The following is a 19343-nucleotide window of genomic DNA, read 5'->3' on the forward strand; positions in this document are numbered from 1 at the left end:
TACTGTGTTCTACTTAAACATCCCTTCTCCAGTTCCAACATACCCAGATCTATGGATCTACGCTCTGCCGGCTTATTCTCCCATTTTCTCATCATCATCATCATAACAGCTAGCATCTGTTACATGATGTTTATATATTATATGTATGTGTATATTACATATGTTATGTATTATATATGTATATATGTATGTATGTATATATGTATATACATAATGTAGCATCAATTATATAGCAGGCACTTTAAATATGGCTTCTTTCCTCCTCACAATGACCCTGGGAGGCAGATGCTGTTCTTATCCCTAATTTACCAGACCGTAGCACAGTGGCCAGCATAAAGTAGGCACTTAATAAATGTTGATTGGTTGATTGATACCCAGGGGTATGCTGGAGGCAGTGTTAAGACTCATAGTATCTGACTGTTGAATGCTTAATGTGAGCATTTATACTTAGAAGTTGCCAAATACTGCAGTTAAAGATAATAATGGTGAGCATTTATAAAAAATTTAAAATTTGCAACATATTTTATTATTGATCATACATAATAAAGATATTATATATAATATATTTTAATTATAGTATTATCTCATTTGATCTTCACAATAATTTTGGAAGGAAGATGCTGTTATGTTTTTCTTTTTTCTTTCTTTCTTTTTATAATCATGCCCAACTCTCTATGACCCCATATAGGATTTTCTTGGCAGAGATAATATAGTGGTGTGCCTTTTCCTTCTCCTTTATTTTATAGAGAAGGAAACTGAGGCAGACTGGGTAAGTGACTTGCCCAAAGTCACACAGCTAATAAATATCTAAGGCCAAATTTGAACTCATGAAGGTAAGTTTTCCTGAATCCAGGTGCTTATATTATGTCTCTCTTAAAAATGAAAAAAATTGAAGCAAACAGGTTAAATGATTTGACCAAGAGTATTCAACTACTAGATATCTGAGGCTGAATTTGAATTCAGATCTTCGTGATTCCAGGCCCAGCAAGTTTGTTTACTGTGCTATCTACTTTAAACGAATGCTGAAAATAACCCGTCCAGATGTGGAACGGCCAGGGCAGAGCACAACAAGATCCTCATCTCCTTGGTCTTAGTCCTTAGGATCATAAATTTGGATCCAGAAGTACTTACCCTCTTCTTGTGGTTCAGACATTTTCAGTCATGTCCAACTCTCTATGACCCCATATAGGATTTTCTTGGCAGAGATATTATAGTAGTTTGCCTTTTCCTTCTCCTTTATTTTATAGAGAAGAAAACTGAGTCAAACTGGATAAGTGACTTGCCCAGGATCACACAGCTAATAAATGTCTAAGGCCAGATTTGAACTCATGAAGATAAGTTTTCCTGAGTCCAGGTCTGGTGCTTTCTGAACTATGGTGCCGCCTAGCTGCCCAAATAGTTATCTAGTGAGTCAAAGTCCTTCTTTTGACAGATCCAAGGAACTGGGGCTCCTACAGTCTAGGTTACTTGCCAAGGTTCACTCAAGTAGTAGATAGTAGAGCAGAACCACAGTCCATCTACCAGCACATCTATGATTCCTTCCACTATACATTGCTTCCCTCCTTCACACAAGTCTAAAATGACATCTGTTTTTTTGTGTTTTTTCCTGTCTTATCACATCGATGGCTTGCATTGAACTTGCAATCCACTTCAACCCCCTCCTAGTTTTTTTCCTAGTTAGGCTTCCCCCACAGTTGATATTTTTTAGACAAAATACAAGCCTTTACATTTATCCCAATTAAATTTCATCTTATTAAGCTTAACCCATCATTATAATTTAGTGAGATATTTTTGGAACCTCACTCTGTGATCCAGTATGTTGGTTAACCCTTCTAGCTCGGTACCCACTAAAAAATTGACAAACATGTAACCTAATCCTTCATCCATATCACTGATAAAACATATTGAACATCATGGAACTGAGGGCAGATCCCAGGGCACTGCACTTGAGACCCTCCTCCAATTTAACATAAGGCACCCTGACATAGGGAGTCAGGAAATCTGAGTTCTAGTCCAGAGTCTGCTACCAACTTATGAGGGAAGAGAGCTAGATTTGAGACCACAGGATCTTGGCTACAATACAATCTTCCTGAATGAGTTTCTTTATCCAGAAAATGAGATGCTCTCTGAGGTTCCTTAAAGTTCAAAATTTAGAAGCCTACAAAGTCACTTACTTCTCTGGCCTCAGTTTCCCCTTCTTGTAGAATAGCATAGGATTTCTTAAATTTTTTCCACTCACAATTCACAAGAAATTTCCATATGACCTCAGGAAAATAGGTCTATAAAATAGCTACATAAATCAAACATTTACTGACCATAAATTATAATTTTATAACCCCACACATTCAATTATGAGACCCTATATAAAGTGTGACCCATAGTTTAAGAAGCTGTGGAATAGAGGACTTCCCTTTTCTTCTTCACAAGGGCATTATGAGGATCAAAGAGCTAATAGACAAAGAACGGCTTTAAGTATAGAGGTTATGCCATTGCTGGTGGATCTCAGGCTGTATGGATGCAGTTGTGGAGTGGAGAAGGCAGGCAGGTCTTAGTTCTGCTAATCAAATCATATTAGTTAGAAGATCCTTCCAGCTTCCCACCATTTAACTCTGAGTAAAAGTTTCACTTTCTGAAGGCCGGAGGAGGAAATCCAATTCCAAGGCACCCTAAAGACACAATAGCTATAAGGCAAGCAGTGTGATTGATGTACTGAGTGATAGATGTGTGCCCAACGAGCAGGAAAGTGCTGCTGGGATATCAACAGCTCCAGATGACCTGCAATTGTAACATGGGAACCACGTTTCTACCTCCTGCTCGGTTGTTTCTGTTAGGCTCTCTTTCTGTGCAGTGGGGAACTACTCTTAGGACTTTTAACACATCTCACCGATGGGATGAAATACAGAGTGAATAGAATGCTGGCCTTGAAGCCAGAAAGACCTTGATTCAAGTCCCTCTGTGATATATACTGGCTGTGTGCCCATGAGCAAAGTACATGACCTATCAGTGGACTGGGCAACTCTCTAAATCTTTTGGAAAAGGGTCTTTATTATTTTAAAAAATCTCCCCCAAACCAGAGACATACTATCTTTTTGTACACATTTAAGGCTGATATGAAGAAAAAAACACCCTAAAATAAACATTGCAAAATAGAATGGGCCAACCTTGTACGTAATAGTAGCATTCATATAGCTCTTTAAGATGTGCAAAGTGTAACTTTCCAAATGTTATCTCATTTTATCCTCAGAACAATCTTGGGTAGTGGGTACTATTTTTATCTTCATTTTATAGGGGATGACTTTGAGGTTGTGATTCGCCCAGGATCACACAGTTACGAAGTGTCAGAGGTAGGATTTGAACCACTTCTGGACCCAATACTCTGTGTTGTGCCAGTTCCAGATGTTTCATTACCTTTGTGCTTTAAACACATTCTCCCAAGCTCTTTTTATGTATGAGGAGAAAACATGCTTCTGATCGGGGAGAGATTATTTTGTAACAATAAATACCCTTTCTAAAAGCTAATTAAAAATCTGACTGATAATCAAAGAGAAGCTCACACCGATGGGGGCTCATCAGAGTCAGCACTAGAAGAACCTAGCTTCTCAATGTAGCCCTTGGCAACTATGATCTTTAGAGGACCAGGGCTGTCTATTGACTGAGAGGCAAGAAAGTTGTCCTGTGGTGGGTTGCTACATTTGTATTAACTCATTTGTTTCTCATTGTTGCCTTGGGAGGTGTTATTATTATGAGGTAATTTACAGCCAGCCTGTATTAGAAGTGCAACTGAACCCAAATGAGGTCAACTTTTTTTGCCTTGCTGACTCTGAAGAAGATCTTAATAAAACTTTAAGCAAAATATTATCTTCAGTTTCTCCTTTCTATTTGTTGTTTATAGAAGACTGCTTGCACGTAGACTCTAGACTGTAAACTCCTCAAGGGCCAGGACTATATTTTGGCATCTTATTTTTATTATTTATTATTACTCTTAGGCTTTTTGTTGCCTTCTTGATTATGTGTCTGACACATAATTAAATGCTTAATATACACTTGTTGACTTGATAAATGGCTTCAAAAAAGCTTTAAAATTTATCCTGATTAAGAAAGTAGGGATTTCAGGACTGCTAGATAGCGCAGTGGATAGAGTACTAGCCTTGGAATCAGGAGGACCTGAGTTCAAATCTGGTCTCAGACACTTAATACTTCCTAGCTGTGTGACCCTGGGCAAGTCACTTAACCCCAATTGCCTCAGCAAAACAAACACATAAATGAATGAATAAATAAAGTAGGGATTTTAAAAAATGTTCTATCAGAAAAAGTAAGAGGCAGCAAGTTGGGATGGATAGATTGCTGGACTTACCACCAAGAAGATCTGGGTTCAAATCCAGCCTCTAACTTTTCCTCTCTGACTGTGCACAACTATGGCTATAAGCTACTTCCAACTGAAGGAAGCGCTCATCCGATGACAACATAGGTTTTAACCTATCAAGAAATATATTAAGTTCTATTGCAAACTGAATTAGATGCATCTTTTGGTCTTCCCTGTTTCCCTCTGATAACCCTGCCATTGCTGTGGTGTCCAGACCTCCAGAGATCAGAAAGTGATAAAAATATTCAGAAAAAGCTCCTCATTTGATGAAAGTTCTTGAACACTAATGACCAATCCTTTGGGCTTGGAGTTCTGAAACAATCTATCCTGGAGAAAAAAATCACTTGTGAGGATGGAGCTTGAGGACTAAAACCTTAGAATGTTGTCCAAAAGTGTGTGGTAATTAGTGGTAATGATCAGCATTGCCTGCCAACCATCGAATGTTAGAGAAAAGTGGAATGGCAGCCATCCTCAGACTATATCTTCCTGAATTTCATCAGCCATAAAGATGAGAAAGAAAAAATGAGAAAGGCTAATAGAGGTTGAGCTTTGCAAGGGCAGAGAATTTGTTCTCACCCCCATAAAAACACAGAGCCTTGGACACAATCAGCAATAAAGGTTTGTTGTATTAAATTAGACCAGGGGGCACCATCTCCAGTGTTGTAGGCTCAGAGAATTAAGTCCAGTCTAATGAGGATGTCAAAAGCACATTAAGCTTTCCTTCAGTTCTCTCCCACCAGTAATAATGAACAGTTCATCGAGGTGAGTTTCCCTGTCAGTAGTGCAAGCTCTGAATATAGAAGCCCGAAGTGTCTGCAGTGGGACATGGGAAGTCTGTGGTTTTTTTCCCAGAATGCCCAGGTCCTTTTGCTAGGGCTGCACCCCCCCCCCCCACCCCCCTCAGCTTGCACCATCCGGAGTTCTGCTATGGACTTGGAGGCTGAAAGACCTGGTTAATAATCACCCCTCTGACACTCATTCATGCTTGGCCCGGCGCAACTCTACATTGTTTCAGCTCTTGAGCATCATTTGTTTCTCATCTATAAGATGGAGATAAAATAACGCCTGGAGTCTGTTCCTCACAGGGATGCTTCAAGGAGATGGTGGTACTTTGCAAAGTCTCAAGAGCTCTCCAGTCAGTTATTATTAACTCACATTCTGGATCTTTTCTGACCCCTAAAGGAAACTCATTCATCCTGGCTTCCATTACTACTGGGCTCTGTCTTCTGCGACAAGACAAATTGACCCAGGCTGAGGGGTCGTGAGTCCTCATGTTCATGGGTACTAATGGATGGTTTTATTTTCCTTATGGGTGACTTCTATGTTTTAAAGACAAGGGCCACAAAGATTTGACCTAAAGGAGTGACTTTGAGATTACCTCCTATCTACTCTGTATATATCTTATGGGATCATGCTTATTTGCATGTTTTCTCTATTAAATTGTGAGCTCTGGGGTCAGAGGTATTGTTGCCTTTCTTTGTATCCCCCGTGCTTAGCATAGTGCCTGACACATAGTAGGCACTTAATAATTTTTTGTCTATTGATTATTATTGACTGATTTGCAACCTTATCATTTATCATAATACCTGACACATAGAAGACATTCAATAAATGAATTAATTTTGATTGATTTGCTTCCCCAGCACAGTGCCTGACACATAGTAGGCACTTAATAAGTTTTTTAATCATTATTGATTGATTTGCATCTCTAGCACTTAGCACAGTGCCTGACACATAGCACAGTGCCTGACACATAGTAGTCAATTTAATTTTTTTTATCATTACTGACTGATTTGCATTTCCAGCACACAGCACGTCACCTGACACATAATAGGCAATGATAATTTTTTTATCATTATTGAGTGATTTGCATTTCCAGCACACAGCACGTCACCTGACACATAATAGGCAATGATAATTTTTTTTATCATTATTGAGTGATTTACATCTCCAGCACTTAACACAGTGTTTGACACACAGAAGCTGCTTAGTAGATGTCTGTTGACTTGTTGATTGAGGGTAAGAATTTCAAGCCTGGTACCACTGAGGGTGTTTTCAGGTAAGGGAAGGAGTCAATATCAATGGAAGAGGACAAAATATGAGTCCTAGAAGTGATTTTAGAGACCATCTAGTTCATATACTTCTATCTCTGCTCCATTTTACAGATGAGGAAATTGAGGTCAGAGAAGGGAATTTGCCTAATGTCATCCAAGTAGTAAGTGGCAAAGCCAAGATTTGCCCCAACACTTTTGACTCTTTATCCAGCCCCTTTTCTTACCTTCCATTACCTCCCTTCTTAGGGCCCCTCAAAGCACAATATGCTGGACCTTGGCTTTCTCTGCCAAGGTTCCTGGGCACTATCTCCCCTTTCCCTTTCCAGTGACATCTTGCAGCTCAGCAGCCTGTTAGTTCATTGGGGAGACCACTCCTGTTCCCATTAATCACATTCAACAGCCCCGTCAAGGGGAAACAGGCTCTATTAATAGGCCATTTCACAGTTTTCTGCTCTCTCTGATTCCTCATCTTAATAAACCCCCAGTGGCCGCTGGAGTGCCATCAGCTCCACTCACTATGGCAGAGAACTCCATCCGTATCTCTGCTTGTGTTCATTCATAAAGTGAGAGGGGAAAGGTAGGCAGAACATCAGAGAGGGTGGGCCTGTCTCTCTGGGAGTCCCTCTGGGTGGTCAGAAGGCAGGCTCCAGAGGAGAGGGGCTGTGCCAGGAAGCTTCCAGGAAACACTTCCACTAGGAGCTTCTGGGTGGCTTCCTGCTGTCTCTGGCAAGGCCTGGCACACACCCTCTGGGAAGTGCATGAGGGCCCCCACCTGGCCTGCCATCTGATCCAGCTCCATCAGGAGCCCTCCAGAAGGGGAGCTGTAACTGGCAATGCCCAGAGGAGAGGGGCAGAAGGATGACTTTACCACCGGGAGGGGGCAGGATGAGTTCCTGAAAAGTGACCATATGGGGCCGGGACCATTTCGGTGGGCAGAGAGGAAAAGGTGCCCATGGAACATGGCCCAGGCCACTCGGGAGAATGGGAACAAGCAGGCAAGAGTCAGGATTTGGGGAAGAGGCAAGCTAGGGCCGGGAACTGCCTGTGCAACTGATGACAAAGATCTCTTCCCTGCACCCCTAGGTAAAGCCAATGTTTTACAGCTGGTCTCCCTTGTAAGACTGAGTAGAGCCAAGGTGGGGGAGGCAGGGAGGAGGGAGTCTTCTCAGACTTGATGGAAAAAAGGTCCTTCGTCACAGATTTAAAGCTGTCATGTACTTCAAAACCATCTAGTATAGAGATTTTTAACCTTTTGTGTGTGTCTTGGACTCTGACGTATATTGAAGTCTGATAAAGCCTATGGATCTCTTCTTAGGATAATATTTTGAAATCGCTGAAGAAAAGGCAAAATTTCAGTCAGAAGCTAGTGAAAAAAGAAGGTATTTTTCTCCATCCAACTTCACACACCTCCTGAAATCTATCCCAAACTTCCAGAGGATGATCTATGGAAATCCTTAATTTCATTGAATCCTTTCATTTTACAGATGAGGAAACTGAGGCACAGAGAAGTAAGTGATTTACCCAAAATCACACTAACGAATGCAGTAGTATTAATAGCAGCAATAGTGGTAATAGAGGGAGATAGAGAGTGAGGAATAGAAAGGAAAAAAATGAGGAGGAAGAGGAGGAAATCATAGTAGAGGCAGAATTTTTAACCCAATTCCTCTGATTCTAAATTTAATGTTCTTTCCATTACAACTTGCTGCCCATTTCCCAGAGCTAAGATCACATAAGAGTTTTCTTTAGGACTGTAAAAACTCCCTCTTTGCTTTCCACTTTTAATATAAAGTTTTCAGGAATCTCTACCACAGACTTGAAGCAGTAATCCCCAATAATTTTTCCAGTTCTCTGATCACTTGAAAGAAGAAGTTCCTCCAAGATATGATGTAGCAGGAACAGGCTAGGTAGCCTCTGGACTCTGGACTAGCTAGCCACATCTCTGCAGCTCTTTGACCTTCGCTTTTTACCCCTGAACCCCAAAGTCCTGAATCCCACATCCAGGCTCTGCTCAGGCCTTTTTCCCTTGCCTGATGGGCTGGATTCTCTATGATCAGAAAGCTGTCCAAGGTATTCAGTCCCTTTGCTCTCCTTCCTATCCTGAAAATTTAAAGTTCACTTAGGAGCTTTTTGTCCTGAGTTCTCCCCGTTATTCCAAGCCCTCCTGATATGGAAACTTAGCTGGTGAGCTTTCAAGCTACATTTTCTGTCTTAGAGCAAACATCTAACCTGTGTTTTAAATCAATGTAATCATAAACTAGAATGGGGAGACCAGCAAAGTTGATAGAGTAGGAAAAAGAAGGTTAGCATAACTTTCCCCAGCAGTTTAGCACAATGCCCTGCACACAGTAAGTGCTTAACAAATGCATGTTGCCCTACTGACTAACTTTCCCACAACTATTCTAATAAAGACCTAGAAAGAACACTAAATTGACACGATTGGGAAATCCAAGGGTATATTTGAAGCAACTAAACCTTTTACTAGGGTGGCAAACAGTTTTAGAGGGGAGCAAAACCCAAAGGAATAAAACTCTAGTCTCTGAAAGGAGCAGAATGAAGGAGGAGGCACAAAAGAGAGCTTACAGTCTTCTGAATTGGGACCAGTGGGATTCTCTAAGGCCAGAAAAAAGATGTGAAATCAAGGTCTTACTGTATTAACAGACAAAACAACCTGAATCCTTGGACAGGATTCTTCATGATAATTTAGTTCTTCCTCATCCCTTCCCCAACACAATCTGTGCCCCTATATCAATGGTTCTCATACTTTTGTTTTCAGTATCTTTATCCTATTAAAAATGATTGAGGATCTCTCCAAAGCAGTTTTGTTTATCTGGATTATATCTATAGACATTTACCATATTGGAAATAAAAACTATTTTTGAATTTGTAGATCCTCTAAAAGGGTTTCAGAGATCCCCAGGATTCTCTAGACCATACTTTGAGAACCACTTTCAGACTATAAGATTTTTTATGACATTGCTCCTTTTTTTCTCCTACCAAGGAGAACCAACCTACCCACTTCTGCCTCTATCTATTTTATCAGTCTTCTCAAGAATAAAGAATTAAGAACTGATAAGTACCTGGGCAGACCTAGGCACGCTGAAAAACAGAGAACCAATGGTTCTAAGGTTCAACTTGGTATCACAGTTGGGAATCACTTCCTGCTCTGGGCTCTAATGTATAACTGCCCAATAGTATAATAAAACGAGTCTAAGTTTTGAAATCCAGAAGCCTGGGCCAGAATCCTAGCTCTCCTACTTCCTTAAGTCACTTCTCTCTGGACCTCAGTTTCCTCATCTGGAAAATAAGGGATTTGAACTTCTTAATCCAATTCAACAATAAATATTTATCAAAAACACGGAGATGAAAATGAAAAGGTCTTGGCTGTCAAAAAGCTTATCTTCTACTGAAGGGATAACAGCTAACATTTATAGAGCCCTCTAAGACTTGCAAAGCATTTCACAAATTTTATCTCTTGATCCTCACAATAACCCCCAGAGGCTGGTGCTGTTATTCTTCCCATTTGCCGTATGAGGGGACTGAAAGGCAGAGACGTAATCAGGATCACATTGCTAGTAAGTTTCTGAACCAAGACCTTTCTGACTTCAGATCCAGTGCTCCCCTCACTATGTCACATGCACAGATAAAGTATCTGCAGAGGTAGTTTAAGGAAGGAGGGAGCCACAATGATCAGGAGGGACTGAATGAATTTTACCATCTCTCCCTTCAGAAGCTAAATCTGGTGACTCTATGATGTAACTTCACCTCTGGAGCTCACAAAATTCCTCCTTTGCAAAATAGAGGATAAAATAACCACATAAGAGAAATACAGTTTCCTATGCAATCCTGTTCTCTGTTGTTCTTTGGGCATTAACATGTATCTTTGTATTGGTGATTGCTAAATTCCAAATAAAAAAAAAAACTATAAAAATTAAATGCAACAGAATGATGGGGCAGGACTAAATGACCTCTAAGGTTCTTTCTATTTTCATGATCTTATGATGAGTCACTTCATTTCTTGAGCCCTCAGTTTTTTCAATGTAAAATGAGAGACTCGGAGTAGATCAGTGGTAGAAAACTCAAATCAAAAGGAGGCCACTAAATTATACATAAGGAGCCCCCTGAGTCTCATATTGACTTAGAAAACTGAAAATTAATATGCTACAGATTCTGCTGGCCACACTTGGGGACTCTTGTTGGCTCAATGAGGGTGTGTGGGTAACATGTTTAATATCTATGGAATGAATAACCTCTACAATTCTTTTAAAAATGCTGTGATTCTAGCTCTGGGCCCATGTGTTAATACTTCCATTCCCATTGTATATATCTTGTATGCATAATTATTTATATAGCTCTCCTATCCACTCCTGTGGGCAGGAATTAGTTTTTACTTTCTTTGTGTCCTCGGTATTTAGTACAATGCTGATCCTCGGTAAATGTGAAATAATTGCTTGCTGATGAACTGGCTAACTGAATCAGTAAGTCTCCCTGGAAGAATCTAATATCTAAATTCTCCCATTTTCTCCAATTTGAGGGGGACAGTCTCTGTTGGACTCTGACATTGCTTTCAGACTATAAGATTTTTTATGACATTGCTCCTTTTTTTCTCCTACCAAGGAGAACCAACCTACCCACTTCTGCCTCTATCTATTTTATCAGTCTTCTCAAGAATAAAGAATTAAGAACTGATAAGTACCTGGGCAGACCCAGGCACGCTGAAAAACAGAGAACCAATGGTTCTAAGGTTCAACTTGGTATCACAGTTGGGAATCACTTCCTGCTCTGGGCTCCAAGCTAGATCCCCTAAGCTTCCTTCACTACTTCCCCTCACCAGCAGCTCTCCCTTCCTCCCTATGCATGGCTGTCTGAATGATGGAGAAAACATCCTGTCCTGCAGAAGAACGCCCACCCTATCAGGAAGACCATCTCCCACCTGGCCTTTCCCACACACACAGCCTTCAACGAGCTGGCTGGAACCCACATATCCTTTGCCAGAATAAAATTCATAGGATGAAACATTACCAAGTCCAATTACTCATCACACCCTCTGCATTACTCCCTACTCCCCCCTCCCCAATCTTACAAAAAAAAAAAAAAAAACTCTGAAACTAACCCCAGTTTGGAGAAACCAAGGATTCTCTAGGAGACTGGCTCCTAATTTCCCCTTCTTCCCTCTCCCCTTTTCTTGCACCTCAGAAGTAGGTGCATTTCCGGGACAGGCACTGGTTCATTGGTTTGCAAAGCACATTGGGCTCCTTCAAGAGGAAGGCACTGGGGAGCTGTAAAATACCATCATGAGCAGCTTATTAATGGGGCAGATGGAAGGACGAGCCCGAGACTCCCTGCCCATCTGCTCTGCGATTTTCAGCTGCACATTTGAGACTTACTTCCTGGGGTGGGGGGAAGGAAAAGAGGGAGGGATCAACAGTTCAGACCAAATGGATAGATTGTCAGGTCAGGTGAGCTCCCGAAGAAGTGGGGGGGGGGGAGAGGAACTTCTGTATTTATCTTCCCTAGCTCACACACTGAGCTCTCTTTCTGAATGACACATGGTCACACCAAAGAAGCAGGGATGGTTCCGATTTGTTGGACTTTTTTCAAGGCCCCTGTTTGGATCCACTCCTAGAGTAATGTTTCCAGAAGCTCAAGAGTCCGCCTCCCTCAGAGAGGTCACCTGAAAAACATATGGGAAAGGATGGAACCCAACATCACTTGTGCCTACAGGAAGCTCCTCTCAGCTCTGCTTATGCAAATCACGTTCATCCTTTAAGGCCTCACTCAAGAACCACCCTTTCCAGGAAGCTTTCCTTCCCTTCCCCCCAACTTTCACTGATTTCCCTTTCTTTTGAAGAGCTCTAGCTATTCCTGTCTGTCCCAACCAATCTTAGCAAATAATTCTAGCACTTAATTACAAATTATCTGGCAGTAGTAAGAATCTTTTTTTTTTAATTTGAAAGAAAAAATCTTTAAAGAACCTTCCAGGATGACATCTTCTCTGCCTGTCAGTGGGCTTATCAGAGTCCTACATGAAATCTCATGAATGAACCACAGTTCTGAGGGACTTCAAAAGAAGACCAAACATCTCACTTCAACCTGAGGGGCTGGTAACCAAAGAAAAGTTTCTGGGGAAGGATAGTTAGAAAGATGAAGGCTCATGGGTAAAAGAGGTTGGAGCAGAGATTGGAGCTAGGACTCGTGTGAGTATCTCACTCCCCTAGCTTTAGAGGAGGTCGGGAAAGAATGGAAGACCATTAGTGGGGGGAATGGTGCATTCTGTTGTGAGGAGAAAAGGGGGGGGTTGAGAAAATACATAGGGGAAGCAGGGTGATCTGGGGATGGGAAAAACAACAGCTCTGCCAAAAGGTACCAATTCCTGGTGTACCCAGAAAGGCAGCTGAATCACCAAGATACTGCTCAAATACACTAAGAATATTGGGAGACACTGACCCTTCATTTTTTTTTCTTGATTGGAGTCTGGTATCATTTCAATATATCTCATCTCTCTAACAAAACATGCCCTCTATGACAGCTGGGACCACCACAATACACATATACAGAACTTAGCACTTAGTAAGATTAGGGTCCCCGTAGGTACTCTAGCTTCTGTTGGGTCTGATGAATAGCAGGCTTGAGGGTCATGGCAGGAGTGGAGTAAACTTTGGCCATGAGGGATACAAGGAACCACAGTATACTCAAGTCCTTGCTATATTGAAGGGGTTTATAAGGAGGACATTAATCTAACACCACCACCTGGAGGATTCTCCATTCAGAGTTATTCTAATAAAATTAGAGCCCAAACTTGATCCAGTGGCACTTTTTTTCTTTGCTAAGGCAATTGGGGTTAAGTGACTTGCCCAGGGTCACACAGCTAGGAAATGTTAAGTGTCTGAGGTCAGAACTCAGGAGAATCTGAGTTCCTGACTTCAGGGCTGGTGTTCTGTTCACTGCACTACCTACCTGCCCCCAGTTGCACTTTTCATAGTAACAACAGCCTACATTCCTTCATCATTTTAAGATTTGTTTACAAACTTTATGCCTCAAAAACACTATCTCATTTGATCCTCACAACAACCCTGGGAAGTAGGTGCTATTAATACTCTTATTTTGTATCTAGGGAAACTGAGGGAAACAACGGTTAAATGACTTTCCCATGGTCACCCACCAATAATCACTCTGAGGTAGGAACAGATTCAGGGAATCTTGGGGACATTAAGAGGACATCTCAGCCTGCTTCCTTCCCAAATTGGCCTCCTGTACTTAATCCATTTCCAACAGGAAGTACCAGTGTATCCTTAGTGTCACACACCCCAGGTCTCTTCTTTAGACTCTTAGTCACCACCACATCACCCCACAACCTTCCCCTTCAGATATCAGCTACCTATACTAGATATCTCCTATCAGAGGAGAAAACAAAGCCGACCTTATTCATCTGGGGGTGTCAGAGATTTAGAAGATCACCTCCAAGAAAGAACTTTAAGATCATAATGCTTAACTCAAAGCCTGTGTTTGTAATGACTGAATGTCAAGGATTGTGACTTCTTGGTAAGGAGTAAGTTTGGATCAAGGAAACTTTAGATTCTCTCAAATTATATAAATCCTTAACCAGGAGCCCTTTTCTCGTCTCTGCTGCTGGGTGAGTTTGTGCCAGTCAATTCCCCTAACTAGGACTCACTTTTATAATGAAAGGATTAGATTTAGGAAATGTTACCATCTTTCACAACACTCACTTCTTTGAGTGTTTACCAACACTCACAACAACTTTGATTTTAAGTATTTGCTCAGCTTCAGGAAAGGAGCAGTGCTGTCTGTGGTGCTGACCAGTCTATACCTGAGATTGTGGAATCAAAGACAGCACATAAATCCTTCATTTTACAGATAGAAAAAAAAAAAAAAAGAAGTCCAGACAGATTAATCAACTTGCCCATTTCACGGAGGAAGTAAGTATCACAGGGAAAATTTGAACCCAGGTCCTCTGCTCTAGGCTCTTTTGATTCCACTATTCTACTTTATATCAGACATCTCAAATCATTTTAATCTACAGAGCAATGTGTAAAGAAATTTCTGACATTGATAGAACACTTGTTCCTGTTCTTAAGTGTTCACTTCTGTTTCCTTTGTAATTACTTGTCTTATCTCATCCACTAGCGTGTATACTCCATATGGCCGAGGACTGAATCTTATTCATCTTTGTATCTTGGAACAGGACCAGTACATCATAAAAGGTCAATAGATATTTATGGAGAAAAGAAGGAAGAAAGGAAGGAAGGAAGGAAAGAAGGAAGGAATGAAGGAAGAAGGGAGAAAAGGAGGGAAGGAAAGAAGGAAGAAAAGCAGGAAGAGAAGGAAAAATAGGATGAGGAAGGGAAGAATGGAGAGAAAAATAGAGGGAGGGAGAAAGAGAAGGAAGGAGGAAAGAATGAAGAAATGGAGAAAGGGAGAAAAGGCAGGAAAAGGAGAGAGGGAGGAAAAAGAAAGAAAGAAAAGAGAGAAGGAAAGAAGGAAAGGAGGAAGGAAGGGAAGGAGGAAGGAAGGGAAATTCAGGATGCCTCATTTTTGTCAACTCTCTATTTCTCAGATTCTCTGATAATCAAACCTGGCATCTAAAAAGCAGTCAAATAAAGGGGGATAAGGAGAAAAGATAAATGGCACATTTCTCCACTCATTCAAGAAAAGCTTGAATTTCTCTTTGAGTCTGATAGCCAAGACTTCTTTGGATCCATTGTAAATTATCTGGAAATAATCATTTAATTTTGGCCTATAGAACCCAAAGGAGACTCAATCACTGTAAAGGGATAAGGGATCCAGGTCTCTAAGAAGACTATAACCTTTGTAACCCCTTCCAAGCCAGAAAGTTTTTCATTGGCCCTGAGAGGTAGAGAAAGGAGAGGTCTATAATAAATGACCTAAGTCTCAGAATTCAAAGAAATTGACAGATTTATAGGAATGGATATGGAATGAAAAGCAAAAGCAGAAGAATAATATACAGAATGACTGCAAGAATGTAAATAGAAAGGGCGCTAAGGGGAATGCAATCTGACCAACAACTGACTGACTAAGAGGGCTCCTGGAGAATATCTCATAAAACATGCCTTGCTCCTCTGGGTAGCTGTTCAGAAAATGACAAAGGTAGAATGGAGCACATGTTTTTAGGCATCATCACAGGACCAAGTGGTTTTACTGAACTATATAAATATAGGATTCAATTCTGGGAGAAGAGGTATAACCAGAAATGCCAGTGTGATTTTAAAACAAAAGGCACCAATAAGGGGCAGCCAGGTGGTTAGAGCACCAGCCCTGAAGTCAGGAGGACCTGAGTTCAAATCTGGTCTCAGACACTTAACACTTTCTAGCTGTGTAACCCTGGTCAAGTCACTTAACCTCAATTGTCTCAGCAAAACAAGCAAACAAAAAAAGGCATCAATAAAACTTAATTAAAAAATAATAGACCCTCAAGGAAATCCAGATTGCATAATAATGGTAGTGGTTAGCATTTCTGTAGTATTAGGTGCTGACAAATTCAGTTCTTTTCTGTCATGTCCACCTCTTCATGCTTTGAGATTTTCTTGGCAAGATATTGGAGTGTTTTGCCATTTCCTTCTCCAGCTTATTTTATAGGTGAGGAAACTGAAGCCACTGGGGTTAAATGACTTGCCCAGGATCACACAGCTAGTAAATATTACTGGCAGTTAGCACAGTACCTAGAACATAGTAGGCACTTAATAAATGACCATTCACTTGCTGTGCCTAGGGCAAAGCTCGCTTAATATACAGGAAGGTTGGTTTTGAACTCATGAAGACAAGTCTTCCTCACTCCAGGCCTGGCACTCTAACATTGCACCACCCAGTTGCCTTAAGGATTACAAATTTCCTTCATCATCCTCATTTTACAGATAAGGAGGCTGTGATTCAGAGACATGAAATCATTTAGCCGAACCACAAAACTAATAAGTTCCAGAGCCAGTGTGTATATCCGGGCTTTCTAGGTCTCTTTCCAACATACTATATGATCCGAGAGACCTGGAGCATTTTCTCAGTCTCCTTTCTCTCACAAACCTCTGCCCCCTCAGTCTACCACCAGTTTGAAAAGCAAGGAAACGTCCATTAGTAGAAAACAGCTAAAGTGACTGAGGGCGATGACTTGAGAAGTCATATCATGGACTCTGGTAACTTTTTCCCAAGGATGAGCAGTGTAACTGAGGCAGGACTAGCAGAAGGGAACATTAAGCCTCTAATTTGCCTAGACCCCAGTGCTTTATCAGCTTTGCTGACTATAGGGAAAAGTGAGCAAGAGTGTTTTTTAGCCCACAAGAGGTATGGAGTGTAAAATAGCTCTAATATGGATAGTAATAGAGGGAGCAAAGGAGGGAGCTATACCATGTCTGGAATCTTTTCCCCCACTGAAGGTAAACGATTGTTCTGCTCTGCCCCTTTTTAGGACAGGAGACACACTTAGCCAGCATCCCTGGGGAGACTAACTTGGGAGAGAGGGAAGGACACACACATATAGGGTGTGTGTGTGTGGGAGAGAGATGGGGAGAGAAAGAAGGAGAGAGAGAGAGAGAGAGAGAGAGAGAGAGAGAGAGAGAGAGAGAAACACACACAAATACACACACAGAGACAGAGACAAAGAGACACAGAGACAGAGACATTGAGAGAGAGAGACACACACACACAGAGACAAGAGACAGAGACAGAAAAAGACATTGAGAGAGAGAAAAACACACACACAGAGACAGAGACAAAGAGACACAGAGACAGAGACATTGAGAGAGAGACACACAGAGAGACAAGAGACAGAGACAGAAAAAGACATTGAGAGAGAAAGAGAGAAAAACACAGAGAGAGACACAGAGACAGAGATATTGAGAGAGAGACACACACACAGAGGCAGAGACAGACAGAGACAGAGAGAGACATTGAGAGAGAAAGAGAGAAAAACACACATGGAGAGAGAGACAGAGAGAGACACAGAGACGGAGAGAGAGAGAGAGAGAGGAGAGAGAGAGAGAGAGAGAGAGAGAGAGAGAGAGAGAGAAAGACAGAATCAGAGAGAGAGAGAGACAGAGAGAGACAGAGTCAAAGGAGAGAGGGGGGGGAGAGAGAGAGAGAGAGAGACAGAGAGAGAGAGAGAGAGAGACAGAGTCAAACGAGAGAGAGAGAGAGAGAGAGAGAGAGAGAGAGAGAGAGAAAGAGAGAGAGAGAGAGAAAGACTTCTGTGTCTCAGATAGTTCACAGACCTTTACTTTATTAAGTCCTATTAAGACCAAATCTTTCGCTCGCTGTTTCCTGCCTAAATTGGGGGCTAAGCCCCATCTCCAGAAGACAGCCAGCCCCTGCAACTGCTGGCGATTTGGACAAGAGAATGAGGGTGACTCTGATATTCTTCAGGTCCATTCCCTCCTTCTCCATCTCCTGCCTGCCCTGAGAACCTTGCCCATGCTCTCACACCCCATGTACCGCCACATACCAACTGGCCCAAACTAGCTGTGGCTCTGGGCACCTTTTCCCAGTCCGTACCAGGTCTGTTTGTCCTCTTTCCGCTGAGAAGCTCAGCATGGGAATGAAGAAGAGAGAGGAGGACGTGTCGTTACTGGCCTCTTGCCCAGCATGGGCTGCCAGCGCCTCACATCCAGCAGCCCCTTCCTTCTTACCTTGGGCTCCCTTCTTACCTTGGTCTGGACTGAGCCCATCCTGGGTCTCCGGCCCCTCCATCCCGAGCTGCAGTGAGGCACCGGGGAGCCCGCAATCATTCAGCTCGCCATCCCCGGAGCCAGGGCACTGGCTTCATTCTCACAGCCCCGGGAGGAAGTTCCCTGGGATAGAGGCTCCCCCCTCTTTCCCGCAGAGCTGGAGCCCGGGTCTCCGGGGCTGCGGCCACCCACTCATGTTGCTGCCAGGTAAAGCAGTGGCCCGGGGGGCAGCCGGCTCTCAGCAGCCCTGCTCCTCACCCAGCGAGGCACGGGGCCGAGTTCCGAGTCGGAGCCACAAGTCGTCCTGCTATTAACTCCTTGCTCCCCACTCCTCCTTCCAGTCTCCTGCCTCCCCTCCGTCCCTCTCTGGCCACCTGGAAGAGGCAGGGTGCGGAGATAAACAATAACAAGCAGGTAACTGGCTGTCAGTGGCCCACTGGGACACGCTCCATTCAGGAGGCAGCTGCCAACAATTCCCCTCCTTGCCGGAGGGAAGGCAATTCATTTAAAGAAAAAAGCACTTTAACACCTCCTCCATTCTAGTTCTGCTCAGGAGCCCGCAGCTGCTGCCATCTGCTACTATTTGAATCCCAGCTCTGATACTTCCTAGCAGTATGACTTTGGGCAAGTCATATTACCCCCTCTGAGTCTTCATTTCCTCATCTGTAAAATGGGAAGCATCTTTCACCACTACCCCCTACAGAGCTGCTGGAAGGACAGAGCTTTGGCCTCTTCTTCCATTATTAAGTAAAAAATCAGAGAAACCTTAGACATTCTCAGGAAAAATGAAAAGCTGTTTCCTCACTATGTGTTCTGCCTTTCTAATGGCAGGGACCATGTCTTTTCCATCCACCATGTCCCCTTCCTACTACTCATGTCCAAATGGACTGGGCACAAAGTAGGCCTTGAAGTAATGTTTCATGTTTAAGTGTCTTAGTGACTAAGCTGAAATTTGATCCAACAAACGCATAGTAAAGGTCCTACTGTATGCTAAGAATGGACAATTAATTCCCAATAGCATGCAAGTTTGTTAAGATAGGGATAGTTCCCCTTTTGCTCTTGTATCATCATTTTGCCTTATATGTATAGTGCCTGATACCCAGCAGGTACTCAATGAAAATGTTTATTTAAATAAAAACAAAGCTAGACATTATAGAGTAAGCTCCCAAACCCTGATGGGATCTTTCCTAGAATCAAAAAAAAAAAAAAAACTAGGAGGGGTCCCTTCATTTCCAGTCC

The 19343-nt window shown here is 42.2% G+C and overlaps 1 protein-coding gene across 1 annotated transcript in view; it reads right to left on the minus strand.

The window, feature by feature from the left end:
- PLCH2 (phospholipase C eta 2) overlaps positions 1–18575 on the minus strand; it is a 164181-nt gene extending 145606 nt beyond the window's left edge. Inside the window, exon 1 of the mRNA XM_051988768.1 lies at positions 18084–18575. Coding sequence (XP_051844728.1) covers positions 18084–18126 — 43 coding nt within the window. The 5' untranslated portion in view covers positions 18127–18575. The remainder of the gene's footprint in view (positions 1–18083) is intronic.
- Positions 18576–19343: the final 768 nt, after the last annotated feature.

The sequence above is a fragment of the Antechinus flavipes genome, chromosome 3 (genome assembly GCF_016432865.1).
Source record: "Antechinus flavipes isolate AdamAnt ecotype Samford, QLD, Australia chromosome 3, AdamAnt_v2, whole genome shotgun sequence".
NCBI classification, from domain to species: Eukaryota; Metazoa; Chordata; class Mammalia; order Dasyuromorphia; family Dasyuridae; genus Antechinus; species Antechinus flavipes.